General features: G+C 41.8%; 1 protein-coding gene across 1 annotated transcript; it reads right to left on the reverse strand.

Moving 5' to 3' along the window:
* Positions 1-1,611: 1,611 nt before the first annotated feature.
* Positions 1,612-7,540, reverse strand: LOC104509371 (glioma pathogenesis-related protein 1-like). The gene is made up of 6 exons (XM_010151300.1): positions 7,361-7,540; positions 4,558-4,803; positions 4,051-4,163; positions 3,190-3,272; positions 1,923-1,949; positions 1,612-1,838 (listed from the first exon to the last, which is right to left on the reverse strand). The coding sequence occupies exons 1-6, from the start codon at positions 7,538-7,540 to the stop codon at positions 1,612-1,614; spliced, it is 876 nt and encodes a 291-aa protein (XP_010149602.1).
* Positions 7,541-14,826: the final 7,286 nt, after the last annotated feature.

Raw genomic sequence — 14,826 nt, forward strand, 5'->3', positions numbered from 1 at the left:
AGAAGAATAATGTGGTGGGTTGACCCTTGGCAGCAGCTGAGCACTCACACAGCCACTTGCTCACTCCCCCCTCCCCCCTCCCCAGCAGGACAAAGGGAGAAAACAGGAAGATGAAAAGCGAGAAAATGTATGGGTCAGGATGATGACAGCTGAACGTGTGTGGAAATAAGTAGGAGGAAACAAACAAACCCGCAAGTGATGCAAAGGCAGTCACTCACCACCCCTAATGGCAGACTGATGCCCAGACAGTCTCTGAGCAATGGCCACCCTGGAAGCACACCCCCCCACCCCCCCTGCTTCTTATTCCTCTACCCCTGTTTTTTTCTTTGACGAACACAATGTTATATTGTATAGAACATCCCTTTGGTCAATTCAGGTCAGCTCTCCCAGCTGTGCCCACTCCCAAGCACTTGCCCACCCTCAGCCTACCTGCTGTTGCTACTTACAAAAGATGGCAGCAGACAAGAGCTGTGAAATTAAATATATATCTTCTTACATGGTGACATTTTGCAGCATATGACAAGAGCCCAAACATTTGGGGCTCATTTTTTATTCTGTGGGATGCCATGCTCCTTCAGAGCTTTAATGTGGCTCAGAATTTGCGTCACTACGTTCTCAAAAATTAGGACTAAAATAAAGGAGGAAAAACAGCTTTAAGTATTGATAGCACCGTTATGCATTGCTAATATCAGCCAGTATCTCTGAGCTTGAAAGACGGGTTTGTTTCCCTTACTAACAACAGTATACAGGATTAGGGATCGAGGGCTAAATGCCTCTAAAAACAAACTGAATCCATCAACAGTTTGGACTTCTTTAATGAGGCTGAATTCTTCCATTTCTGAACCAGCATCTGTCCTGGGCCCTGATTTCATCTTCACTCTGCTGTTTTTCCACCCTGTCCTGCCTTTCCCCTGCCTACAAGCTCAGGATGGCTGTCATCTACTCTGCATTTTAGATTTTGTCACCATCTCACATGCTAAAATTAAGCTCTCCCCATTGGCACCCCATCTTAATCCTTGCTCTGTCAACTTTCCTGGGTATTCTTCCAGCTATGGAGGGCAAAGCTTAATTCTGAGATGAGAAGAACAGAACAGCACAACTGACAATAGAGTAACTTTAACAGAGACTGACACACATAGGCTAAATATAGTAAACGACAAGCTTTACTCCTGTGCATAAAAAGTAATACATACAGTTAAACCTCTGTTACCTGGGGAAAACAATGTCTCAGATGACTGAAAGTTAATGGAGGTGAGTTATTGCTTCTTTTGGACACATTGTGCTGCTTCAGACATGTCTTCGTGATGCCCCAGGCTTCCAGGAGGCTTGTTAGCATATATAGTAATATATAGTCCACGTGGTCCCCCTAGCAATCTACTCCGGAGCTACGAGGCTTGTGCAGATTTAGAAGCGTGTTGCAGCTACTGCCAATAAATTACACTAACTCTACGCACAGCCACTTATATCTTGCCTTGAGTGAAGAAGCAGCCTTTTCTGTGCTGGATAAACATCACCAGGATAATGGAGAGATGAATGAGTGTTTCTGCAAATGTGTGCAGTTCTCTGAGAGTAATACAGCGGTAGGATCACTGTCAGTGTCTTAAATGATCATTACTCATAAAAAAATGTGTGTGGAAACCACTGTTGTACTAAAAGAACAGCACCAACACTCAGTACCAAAAACAGTGGCCTTAAAATTGAAACACTAAGACAGTATTGGTCACAAGAGGGATGCGGATGCTTAGCAGGTGGGATGTACGGCGTCACAGGAGGCCTTGGGGGATGGGGCTGAGGTGGCTGGGGCTGTGTATCCCAGTCTGGATACCAGTAGGCATAATCTAAAAAACAGTGAAGAAACAGCTAAGAGCCAACAAACTTAGCCATACTTACATGAAAGCAACTAAGAATGATTTGATACATACTGATCAGCTTCTCACGTTCCATATTTCCTGTAAAGAGGTCAGAAAAGGAAATAAATGTGAGTATCGTTCAGTGATGGTTCTTAATGTAAAGAGGTAAGTGATTGCTGGTGCCTAGCTGATTGCACTGATGATGCCTAAAACATCCTGCAAGGTGAGAGCAGGCCAACAAGAGCAGGTTCCCAACTGCTGTGGGGCTCATATTTTTTACTGAATTGAGAGAAGCAGCTGGATTAGGAAGAATTTGTGTCATGGGGAAGAGTGAATAGCAAATAAAAACAAAACATGGAATTTATTTAGAATTGATACACAAACAAAATGTAAGTAGTTACAGACAGACAAATATAACTACTAAATTTATCACAGAAGTACACCTTTAGTAAGACCTTGCATGCATTTGCAGGATCGCCTATGTGCATCCTATTGGAATTGCTGAATTGCCCTGTAGGAGAATATGGTAAAAGGGGTTGTATGATCTAGCACATTTAATTTTTAAAAGCTCTCTTCCTCCTCTCCCTCCCCCTAGTCTTTGAGATGTTTCTAGTTTTCCTGTGATACATCAGTCAGACTTGAAGATGAGTCAGCCAGGATATCACAAAAGGAAATAAAAGTACCACATGCTCAATTATTTTTACAGCTGAAGCTATCTAGAGCCTGGCTACTAGAGGCTGTCCCCAGTAAACCTCTGTATAGAATTCATATTTTATTTAAGACATTGTTGCATGTCCTTTAATCTCCATTTATTTAAAACACAGTTTCTGACTAATTTGGGACTAGGTGTAATGACATAAAGGTCCACAATGGCAAACTGCTGTGGAAAAACAAGCTCTCGCTGCTGTATTGCAGAAAATTGCAGAAATGTGCTTTTCAGTATTGTCTTATTATTGGTTCAGAGCTATAGTTGTCTGGAAAACGTGACAGGACATACTAAGCAAGCAAGAAAGCAGAAGTTAAATATACTATTTTTGCTAGGAAAGAAGAACCAGGCGAGGAATATTTGTTGGTGCTAAAATTTTAGATATGACTTCCTGATCAGATAAAAGGCAGAAAGTAGCCTAACTCATACTTCATCAGAAACTCTGGCTTCTACCTCTGACAGCCTTCAGCAGCAAAGCATTTAAATTACTTCCTTTTTATCCTATTCTTACCAGGGTTTGGTACTGTTGCTGTGTGATGGGCTACGGACCCATTCAGTGCAATTTGACGCATTTTTTTATTTCCACTGATAATTACACCACTTTTATTTCTATGCAATTTCTTTTGGTCTTACCACAGAGCTTGTCTGCACACTTCTCATTACTGCATCCACTGCACGGTTGTCCTGCTTTATATGGTTTTCTTGGGTAATTCCCCCTGCAAAGCAGAACAAGAGTATTTTGCTAGCTCAGTTGTTTGAAAAGCAATTCATATACATGATTTCATCAGATTGGTTGAATAATTTATCCTAAAAAGTTATTGGGGGGAGGGGGAGGAGGGAGATCCCTTTATCAAAAACCGAACATTGCAATTGTTTGAAATTCCTTTTAGGTCAGATTAAAGCTTTCATTGACATGGGGAGCAGACACCTGGTGACGTGCAATTAATGAGACTTCTCAGGCAATACTGTATTATTCAGTCTAAGCATAAAAGATTCTGCCCCTAGACTCTCACTACCCACCTGTATTTTAAAAACAAATCTGTAAAAGCTAAGTTCAGAAATTTCAAGGTACAAAATAAACTAGGGGACTGTCTTCTTTTTATTTCTTCAGTTAAAATGGCTTCTTTGATGTTTGGGTGGGGACACGGAAAGATGTAATCTTTCTCAAGCGGAAAGCTTGCACCTTCCCTATTTTTCCTGCAGAGGCTGAAGGCAAAACAGATTTTACTGCACCATCTTGATTATGGTGAATGCTCTCAACTACGATCTGCTTGCATACTCTTTCAGAAAGGGCTTTTCTGCAGCTCCAGCTATGTGCAGCAGCTTCTGCTCTCAATGGCTGGGGGAAGCTTCCCTTGGACTACATGTGGATGTAGTTTCCTCTGAAATGTGTTACAACTGCTCCCATCATTTTTGGCATCTGCTACCAGGTCAGTTATGGGATATTTAACAAATTTAGACATCCCACCTCCCCAAATGCCATAATTAACTTACGCTGGCCCATAGTCACAAACAAAATGTGCTGCTCTGAGGAGTCCTGGAAAATTTTCGACTGTCCTGCAGAAGTGAACTGCGCAGCCAACTTTGTAACTCTCTGCCCAAACAACCTGGGGGGCAAAGGGAAATACGTAATGCACCAGCCCAACAACATTACAGCAGGAAAGAGAAGGGAAGGATTTTTAAAACAGCTGACATAGGAACAACATCGACAACCTGAAGAGCAGCTGACACAAAGAACTGATTGACAGAGGTTTTTGCATTTATTATCCACTCCCGTGGAAACATGAATTTGTCAGGGGGATAATGTTTTTCCACCATTACTGAAAATAGGACTCGGACATCCCTGGGGTTTGGAATATTTATTTCCAATCTCATGCAACAATAAACTGTGGGGTAAAACCCCTTGCTGTAATTTCTGCTCCAAAGTGGTCTGTTCCAAGCCTGTACTGGGATTCTCCGTGAAACCATTACACTGTACACCACTGGGCATGTAAGACTCACCTGGGTGTAGTGACCACACATGTCAGTACAGCTATTGGTCCTGAAATCATAGCTGCTGACTTCATTAAACCAGTCACTGAGAGCTGCATCCACGGAAAAGATGGTGGCTGTGCCAGTCCAGATGTTTTCTCCAACAGGAGTAAAGGTGGGGTGCACCTTCCCCGGCCTTTTAAGGTAAACATTGTGCTGAAACTTGCACTTCTTTGCCCACGCTTTCGCAGTCTTAGCTAAAGCAGCATCCCAGGACTGTGGAAAAGGAAGAAAACATAGTATAACCTGTACTGCAGTGACTTACCTGAATCCAAACATTTTTAAACAGAAACTTGTAGGGATTCTTTTCCTTTTTTTTTCTGCTTCCCATCCCTGTATTCGATTTCTTTCTCTGACTCGACATTTCTACTCCCATAGCAATTTTTTTTTCTTCTTTCTCCCTTAGATATTGCAGGACATGTCATATCTATCCACTGTCCTGTGGTATTTGACTTGTTAAAATATTTAGAGTTGGACTGCAGTCTTTAAGCTGCTAGGCCTGAGAGGAGGTAACTGGGTGAAATCCCCAGCCTTATAGGGGCTTGAGGAACTTTAGGTCTAGGAGCTGTTGGCTGTCTAGGGGTTTGCATTTTGCAATTATCACTAGACCAGATGGGAATTCTGTTCTGCTGTCCAGGATGGAGGGGTGAAGAGTCACAGCTGCTCCTTTTCCCAGTCCCATCTCCCTCTCCTCCTAAGTGTGTGGCCAAAGCAAATACGAGGCGCACGCATCTTTGCTGGGCTGAGGAAGAACCGTTCCCATCCTGAGTGGCACAAATGATAATTTGAGAAACCGGTCTGCGAGACCCGCAGAAAGTTTTTATGCCACTGAATGACCAAGCAACAAAATGGCAGGTAAAATTCTGTGCAAAAAAAGGTAAGTTAAGGAGACCTCATTGCAGCTTTCCAGTATCTGAAGGGGGCCGACAAGGGTGCTGGGAGAGGACTTTTCACAAGAGCCTGTAGTGATAGGACAAGGGGTAATGGGTACAAATTGAAATCAGGGAGGTTTAGATTAGATATCGGGAAGAAATTCTTCACAGAGAGGGTGGTGAGGCACTGGAACAGGTTGCCCAGAGAAGCTGTGGATGCCCCATCCCTGGAAGTGTTCAAGGCCAGGCTGGATGAGGCTTTGAGCAACCTGGTCTAGTGGAAGGTGTCCCTGCCCATGGCAGGGGGGTTGGAACTAGATGATCTTTAAGGTCCCTTCCAACCCAAACCATTCTATGATTCTATGATTCTATGTGTTTTAAAAAAAAACCCAAACAATTGTGACTTTGTGTTCATAATGACAGCTTTGGAGCTGGCTATTACCAAGTGTAAGCCAATGTTTAGAAGTAGTCTAAAGAGCAAATACCATGTTAAAAATTCCTTGAGAAGGAATGGAGAATAAAATCAGGAATATAATTATACCACAGTAGGAGTCCTCTTAAATGCTGTGTGCAGCACCCCACCTTAAGAAGGGGACACTAGAACTGGAAAGGGCAGGGAGAACATGGAGGACGATGATCATCCTCAAGTATGGAGGCCTGTCATAAAGCAACAGAGTGCTCTGCAGCTTTGGTCAGAGACAGCTGGACATCTTGTGTGAAGTAGGTAAATAAGCAATGATGACTTGCTCCTTCCAATACAAAGACCAGAAAAAATCAAATGAAGCTAGGAATTAACAGGTCCAAACCCCAGGAGCTACCTTTACATAACTTGTGGTTAGGCTGGGCAACTCTTTGCCTCACAGTGCTAGGGACGATAAAAACTTGCACGAGCTCAAGGGTGAAAAAAAAAATCATACAAGAAAAATCCATCAAGAGCTTTTAAATACAATGCAACACCTTTGATTCAAGAGATTTCTATACATTTGTACTGCTGTTATTCCAGGCTTGCTGTATCTTTGGTTTGAGAGGCTGAGTTTGCTCTTGTGCACTAGCATTTTAAATTAAAAGTTGGGGGTTTTTTAAGTGGCAGGAAACTAAAGGCACAAATACACTGGATGTTACACCTTTACTTGAACTTCCTTTCATAGAAATGATTCATGTTGTCCGTGCAGCTATGCATTTAACTTCCTTTCCAGCAATGCAGTACTGATGGAGGGCTCAGAGCAATCAACTGACATGAACTGACAGGGGTTACCTCCCTCAGCTACCTATCTACCATTTTCCTTATTTATTCCACCAAACAAGCTGAGACCTATCCATGGCCTGTTCTGATATCCACTGTATTTGTAGGAAGCTCCGCTTTCCAGCCCAGATAACAGTGTCCCTACTCTTCAAAGCCTGCTACAGCAAATGAAGATCAAATATCTAAATGGATGTCCTGGCAAATTCCTTTCTTCAACACATGTTCTAGATTGGAATAAACAAGGGGAGATGAAAAATTTTCAACAAATCCTGTCATGCAGATTGCCTATTCAGGAACTTTTTCATACCAAACAGCTTCCCTGTACGAAACTTGGGCTAGCATAAACAGATTACTACCTCTTTTAGAAAGAGGTAAATGAAATGCTGAGAACTGAACGCTATTTTTTGCAATACAGCCCTTTGCCCTGGCTGAAGTTTAGACTACCAATCCGTCCCTCAGCAAAGAATTCCCTTTAAATTATTAAAACTGAACAATACTGTGAAGTTACTGTATTTTCTATTTCCTGTGAAGGACTAACATATATAGTACAGAAATCATTGACAGAAAGGGAAAGCACAAAGCAAATTAAGAATATGGTGGGCTAAATCAGCAGCACAATCTATATTAATTTTCAAACAGATCATGAACAACTTCTTACCATGCGAAACATATTGCTGGCCGGTGGATTCACTTTGGATCGAAACGTGTTGTGGGCTCTCACACAGTCTTCAATGAACTTTGCATCTTCTATGTCAGGCAAGGGATATTGTGGATAAGCATGACAGCAAGCAAAGTGATCCAGTAAAACCAACGCAGACAACAAAAATGTGATTTTCATAATCCTTCAATGCTTTCAGTACTATGGTTTTTTTAATATTTAAAAGAAAAATCTCTTAGGTTTAGATAACACCGGCAAGCAGTTCTTCAGAGGTTTTCCTCTGGGTGTGGGCACACTTTAAAGTAACAGGAAGTGAAATTGCTTCATAAAGTACAGCTCTATCTGACGTCAGAGCTGTCTGTCAAAGGGTAAACCCTGAAACAGGCGTCTGCCATGCATGCTAGCAAGGACCCACGCTCCAGATACGCTTTCATCTTTCTTTGAGTGTGCTCCATTCTGGTTGACTGCCAAACCATTCTGTGACTGGACATCTTACCTGAAGATCGGCTGCTGAACAGCTTTCCTAAATCCTGTGTCAACCATAAAAATCGTAGCTTTGACAAAACACAAACCTGTTGTTCAGCTGATTTTCTTACAGTATAGCTTAGTCATCACACCAGCTCAATTAAAATTATTTTGCAAGACCATGCTTCCATTTCAGAATTACTCTAGGAATAAACACAATTAGGGAAACTTGCATATATGGAAATTTGACCTCATCAGGAGGAAAAAAAGTTCCTGAACAGCAGCTTGCTGCAGAACAGACCTTCTGACCTGGTTTGGTATGCAAAAAAAAGCAAGGTTTGGAAATCCTAAGCTTGAGTATGTGTCGATTCTCTCCTTCCTTAGCCATTTGCCATTATCTGATAGCCTGAAGTCACTGAAGGAACTTCCTGTACCCCTGGAGAGCACCTATAGGGTTAGTGCTGCTGGTATAAGGTTCCATGTCTGATCACTTCTTCAGCGGGAGGATGGGTTTTGTATTGTTTCGCCAACTGTTCCACAAGCTGATTTAAGTTTTTTTTCAAACCTAAAACAAATTGTATAAACATGCAAGAGCATAAGGACGACTGTGTGTTTTAAGAGCTAAGATCTTGTAACTCAGATTTAAGTAGCTTTACATTGTATTTCCATATTCATTTACAACATTCATTTTCAAACATGAATGTTGTAAACATTCATAGATCTGATTCCTATCTCAGTTTTGCAGGTCAGGCCTTATCCTACAGAACACCTGTGGAAATTACCGTTTGGGTGTTGCCTTCTCTGTTTGCATGATGGCTTTTCCCTCTTAAATAATACCCGTGATTTGCTTCAGTCTTGTAACAATCTGTACACGTAAATCAGACAGGCTGAGGGAGCTGTAGTCCTCCAGCACCATCACACCTATACCTATCTAGGCTGTAAGCAGGAGGCGTATAATTCAGTATTTCTCTGTGTGCGTGTGTTTATGGATGTCCATGCATTACTCTCCACACCCTCCTCTTAGCCCTGCCATGGTTTGTTGACCATCTTCACAAAAGTAGGGGCAGATGTAGGAGGCAAAAAAGTTGCAGGCGACACAGACTGCTGGTGTTTTGGATCTTCTGGAGAAGAAACAAAAAGGGGACTTCCAATTATTCTGCTTGGACAGGTCTAACACACCCCTTAGCAATGAACAGCCTTCAGAGGCACAAGACACCTGGACAGAGAGGGAACTTGTACAACAATTTCCTGTGCTTTGAAACTCTCCCGGTAAGACCACCTTTTTTCCTGTAATAAATTATTTGTGTAAAAAAGACTAAGCTGAAGTGGTCAGTGGAAGGAGACTGGCCACTCCCTCTTTCTCTGTGGGCACAGCTAGCTGGGTGCAAGATGCTTTTGGTCCTGTCATGTCCTTGATAAAAAAATGCATGGAGGACTACAGGTCATCTCAAACTCTCACCTCCCTGGGCAAGTAAAGGGAAGCAGGAGGAGAAGCACCCAGCCTGGCACAACCCCAGTCTGAGGCAGTAGTCACACCTGCAGCCCAGCCGTTGGCTTTGAACTCTAACTGCTTTACCTGTTCCTCCACCAGCGGTTGGCTGTGGCTCCATCTGCGCCCAGAGCACGTATGGGATGGTCATAACCTCACCCTCCTTTACTACATCCCCCTGGTGCAGCATGAACTGTGCCAAGGTCCTTTGTCAAGCAGACGTAGTTCCTATTCTCTTCTGCTGTCCCAGTCTATCCCAGAAACTGCGTGTGGGCATTGGCAAAGGTGACAGGGCCCTCAGCTGCGGTGGGACGTTTTAAATCGTGTGGGAGGATGGCCTCTTGCTGACATCAGTGGCTGCTGGTCAGGCTGGAATGGTGAAGGGGATCTTAGGAGGGAGGTTTCTTCCTGTGGGTGCCATTATCTTGTCCCACCAGAGGAGAGAGGTTGGTCTCTCCTGTCAGCTGCTTGCTTCTGGGCTACAAATACCCTTCAATCCACCATGTGCATTCCTGAAGCCAAAAAGGTACCAACCATCCAGGTGTCACTGGCAGTGGGGTATGTGTGTGGAGCACAAGGTAATGAGGAGATGCTTAAATCGAATTATGACATTTTAGATCACTGTGGTGAATAGCCCTCTCCTCTGCCTCTACACTGACCATACGAGGCCTGTCCACTGCTTTGTTCCTTTGAAAGCCACCCTGCCTCTTTGTAGCCAGGGCCAACTGCGTTCAGTTTACCACCAACTATTCTTTATCCAGCTGAATATTACCTTGAATCTAGAAAGTGAGTATGTTTCCTCTTTCTTTTTCTTTTCTAATAATGCCCACGTAATCTATGAGAATCTAAATCCTTCAGTCTGCTAGACTTCATATAAAACTATGATTATATTACAACTACATGCAATTTGCACAAAAATCATCATCACACTAAATCTGCACCATTAATTTAGCAATGCAGTGACCTTGCAGTTATATATGTATGCCAGTTGAAATTCTGTGCTTGGAAACTGAACTGAGATCTTCTATGAAGTAGGAATTTTATGTCCAGGTTAGACAATGATTTCCCGCAGAGATGACTCTGGCTCCATCTAGTGGTTCTGCCTACAACTAAAGCTGAAGTCCAGCCTGCCGTCAAGCACCTATACCTAATGTTTTCACAAAAAAGAGTTATAATCCTTTGCCAGCATTAATCGGTGGATCTTCTAAACCAGATGAAAATTTAAGCTCTGGGATAGGGATGTCACATTATATTTACCTGGACAATACAAGCATTGCCTGTCCCTGTACAGATCTCAACTGAAATTTAGCACAATGACCTGGGTATGGGCAGGAAGCTGTACAGCCCAGTGATTTTGAAAAAAATCATAGAATCATAGAATCATAGAATGGTTAGGGTTGGAAGGGACCTTAAAGATCATCTAGTTCCAACCCCCCTGCCATGGGCAGGGACACCACCCACTCCCCGTGTTTACATCTCTCTCACTTCTCACCTGCTTTCAGTTTAAAATGGCTGGAAACGTTAAGACCTCAGATTCTTAATTTTTCCCTAACGTAGGATTGAGTCAGAGGACTAAAGGCTGGTGGATTACAGACTATTACAGAAATCCAAAATGCCTGGGAATCTGTAAAATTACATTTAATTTTTTCCTCAAATCATCAACTTCCCCTAAGTGTTGTTATTTGTGTTGGGGAAAGAATCTGTTTGTCCTTGATTTACTAGGCCCAGCTGACCAAACAGGGGTGGATTGGCTGGGTTTTCTTGTTCTGTCCACGCGATTAGGCAGCTGTAAGGTCACTTGGCCTTCCAGACCTGTGAATAAACTAATATTCTGACATGTATTGCAACCTCTGTTCCACTATCTCACCTCAGGGCAGAGAACAGATTAAATTAAAAGATGGTGGTGGTACTGGAGTTCCACAAGAATTATTTTGTGATAAACTATTTTGTATTTATTAAAAGCTAAAAAAATATTTTTTAATAATAAAACTTTTATTATTTCGTAATAAAGAGGCTGTAAACAGCCTCACAGCTAACAGGGGAGGCCATCGGCGTGTGGGTGAACTGCAGGTAGTTTCACTGTGGTTTTGGTTAGGGGAATTTGCACAGTGCTGCTAACTGTACTGTGTAGCAAAGTGACACGGCACCGCTTGCTGCGTTCTCTCAGCAAATACCGGGGTGTCATAAGGACCGAAGCACAAGAGATTGCTAGGTGTTCCTTCCCCTGTGGTGCCTACCTCCTGCCAGTCAAGATGGCCCTTCACCACATCTACTTTGCCCCTCAAGGACTGCCTGTTTCCCTCCCTCTCGTCAACCAAACGATGAGGAAGTGTGAAACACACACCGAAGGCTGTCTCCTCCCTCTGGCGACAGCTCTGGTGAAGGTTGTGAAGGGAAGATGGATAGGCAGTGATAATGCTGTGGAAGCTCTTTTCAGTGGCGCCCAGTGACAACACCAGAGGCACAAACTGAAACACAGGAGGGTCCCCTCTGAACATCGGGAAGCACTTTTTACTGTGAGGGTGACAGAGCACTGGCACAGGCTGTCCAGAGAAGTTGCGGAGTCTCCATCCTTGGAGACATTCAGAAGCCGTCTGAACATGGTCCTATGCCACCGGGTCTGGGTGCCCTTGCTTGAGCAGGGGGGCTGGGCTAGGTGATCTCCAGAGGTTCCTTCCAACCTCAACCATCCTGTGACTCTGCCATTCCTTGATGGAGCCAAAGCTTCATCAGGTTGTGCAGGATGAAGGATTTAGCATGATCTCAACAGCATAGATACAGGAAGCTTGTTACAGGGTACAAGTATTTGCCTAGCTGGAGACGGTCTCTGGTTATCTTTCTTGCCCTTCATACATGATTTAAATTTTTTGAACTTAAATTACTATCATTTGTCACATTTCATACAAACATAGAATTTTTTAGGTTGGACAGACCTTTAAGATGATCAAGTCCAACCATTTATTTCTTTCTTTTTAAATTCAAGGCATTTGAAAAATGAGAATACTTTCCTCCTATCCATCCTAAGCCTGTTTTCACAGGGTAACACCAGCAATGGTTGGTGCATAGCTGCACTATGGAAGTTCAAGAACCATTGCAATACTCCTGGAATATTACAGGATAATACTCAGGAATCTCCCAAGAGGAGATACAGCAAGCCATTACAGTCCACACCTATGGTATTTTTAAAGGTGATCTTGGAATGAACTGTTTTCTTAGCCATTCCTAGCCTTCCTCCCAGAGACATCACATTAGGTAACAAGGCAAACTGTATGTATTTTGTGTGGACACCACAAGAACCAGCACAGAGGACAGAAACCTTCTATCACAAATTCAGGAAAGCAGAACGAAAATAGTGTTTTCATGGATGGAAAACTACCTCATTTATTGAAGCAGGTTCTGATGGCATCACTATCTGCACGTCATTCAGTGTTGCAAATTCCATACTGCTGAGCTCAGGAAAAACACGAAAGCCATGCCTCAGGTGACAGGCCTACGATCAGCCCGGCATAAATGCGGCCAAGGATTTTCTAAAGCTTTGGGAGACAGCAGAGTTCTCTTCTAGCTTTGCCTTCTCTCCAAGGCATAACTGTAATGGACTTAACTGAATGACAAGAAGGACAGTCATTCCCAGGAATTACTGTGTTAGATATTAATTTCTTCCAGGCTATCTCACACCTCCAAGTAGGAAAACTTATGTTTTAACCACAACATGAATGGAGGGGGGACAGGGACAGGAGGTGTTTGTAGAAAGGCAGCATCTTAAAACAATGTAATACTAACAAGGAAGCTTTATTGTTGTATCGAATTTGGTATTTAAGATACTAAGGAAATTTTTTCCTTACAGATGACTGAGATCTAGCTCTGAAGTAAGCTTTTCAAGCCTAGTACGGCAGCTAAATAATGATTTTATTGTCAATTTACTGAAATTTGTTTCAATTTTAGAATTGAAAACGTACAGAAGAAATAGCGCATGCCTAACTTTAATCGACAATAAAAGCCTATCTTATTTCCTTTGAGACTTATTATAAAGTTATTTTTTAACATAACCAATGGAATTATCAGTATAGATTTAGATAATAAATTGGAATGTTTTAGACCTAAATGGTCAATCACACACATAGAGAAAGAAAGTATAAGACAAATCAATTCCTAAAGTTGAACTCGTAGAAGCTTCCTTTAAGCTCAGTTTGAGTTCTGAACATGAGAATAGCAGAGTTTGTGGGGGTTTTATTGGCATTTTACAATGGTGAAACATTACCTAATAATAATAATAATGAACTTTTATACAGTCATATTGGCATTCACTAGAAAAGACTAAGATACAATCAGGAAAAAAATCTAGTTGGCTATACTAGTAAGAAAAAAAGCTTCAGATTCTTGTATAAATTTAATCTGTCTTTTGGAGAAAGTGAAATTAAAGCCTGTTAATGAAAGATTTCATATAGGAGAGTAAAATTTGTGTTGATTAAATGGACTTGAGCAAGTTCCAAGATAAAATAAATTTATTATCGAACCTTCAGAACACTTACAAAACATGCTGTGCGTAAGTAATGGTACATGTTAAAACAAGGAATAAAAATTTAAAATTAAGCACAAGGTTTAGAGTGAGTTAGGAACAAAACACTTCATAATAAACCTAAAGCTTCACATCTTGGATGAAGAACAATAAATGCCTTAGCTTATAAATACCAAGTTGTACTAACTACACAAACATCAAGACTTCTAAAGAACCACCTGCCTATAAAATCTTCTTACTCTATACATTTTATTCAGAACATTCTGTCCCTCTAGGAGACAGAACTGAGTACGTAACACAATGCTAACTTTCACTCGGCATCGAAGTCAAGCAAGTGTGACTCCAAATACTGGCTTAGTATGAATTGTAACAATTGTTTAATTGACATATATTTTTCTCCTTGAATTCCAGGAATAGAGCATGTCACAGTTTTGGGAAATTGCTTATTTAAAAAAAGACTTCAAACCTTACCAGATACCATCTTTAGTTTAGGATTTTCACAATATGGGATTTACTTACATATAATTTCAATTTTTGGCACGCTAGCTTTCTCTAAGGAGCATAACATAAGAACAACGAAATTATTGTTGAAGAAAGTTGCCTTTAAAGTCATGTCAGTATGACTGTTTTGCTTAATTCATTAGCAAGTATCTTCAGAAGATAGTGTGTATTTCAAATCCTGTTAGGTGGACATATGTATGTTTTTGAAGTGGTTTTTTTTTTTTTTATAAAATAAGCAGCTACAAAAGCAAGAAACATCAGCAATGGTCTCAAAACTATAAGGGTGATACAAGCCTCATCGCATACAATCCTGACTCCCAAGGGGGGTGCCATCTTGAATAATCTATAAATAAGCATACAAATGTAAGATTTGTATCAAAAACAGCGTGGCCAGCAGGTCCAGGGATGTGATTCTCCCCCTGTACTGGTGAGGCCGCACCTCGAGTACTGTGTTCAGTTTTGGGCCCCTCACTACAAGAAAGACATTGAGGTCCT

This window comes from Eurypyga helias, unplaced genomic scaffold (assembly GCF_000690775.1).
Source record: "Eurypyga helias isolate BGI_N326 unplaced genomic scaffold, ASM69077v1 scaffold3865, whole genome shotgun sequence".
In the NCBI taxonomy this organism is placed as follows: Eukaryota; Metazoa; Chordata; class Aves; order Eurypygiformes; family Eurypygidae; genus Eurypyga; species Eurypyga helias.

Coding starts and splice junctions, on each gene's coding strand:
- LOC104509371 (XM_010151300.1), bottom strand. CDS start 7,540: ATGAAAATCACATTTTTGTTGTCTGCGTTGGTTTTACTGGATCACTTT. Junction 4,804..7,360: donor CCAGCAATATGTTTCGCATG/GTAAGAAGTTGT, acceptor CCTTTTCCACAG/TCCTGGGATGCTGCTTTAGC. Junction 1,950..3,189: donor GTGTGCAGACAAGCTCTGTG/GTAAGACCAAAA, acceptor ACCTCTTTACAG/GAAATATGGAACGTGAGAAG.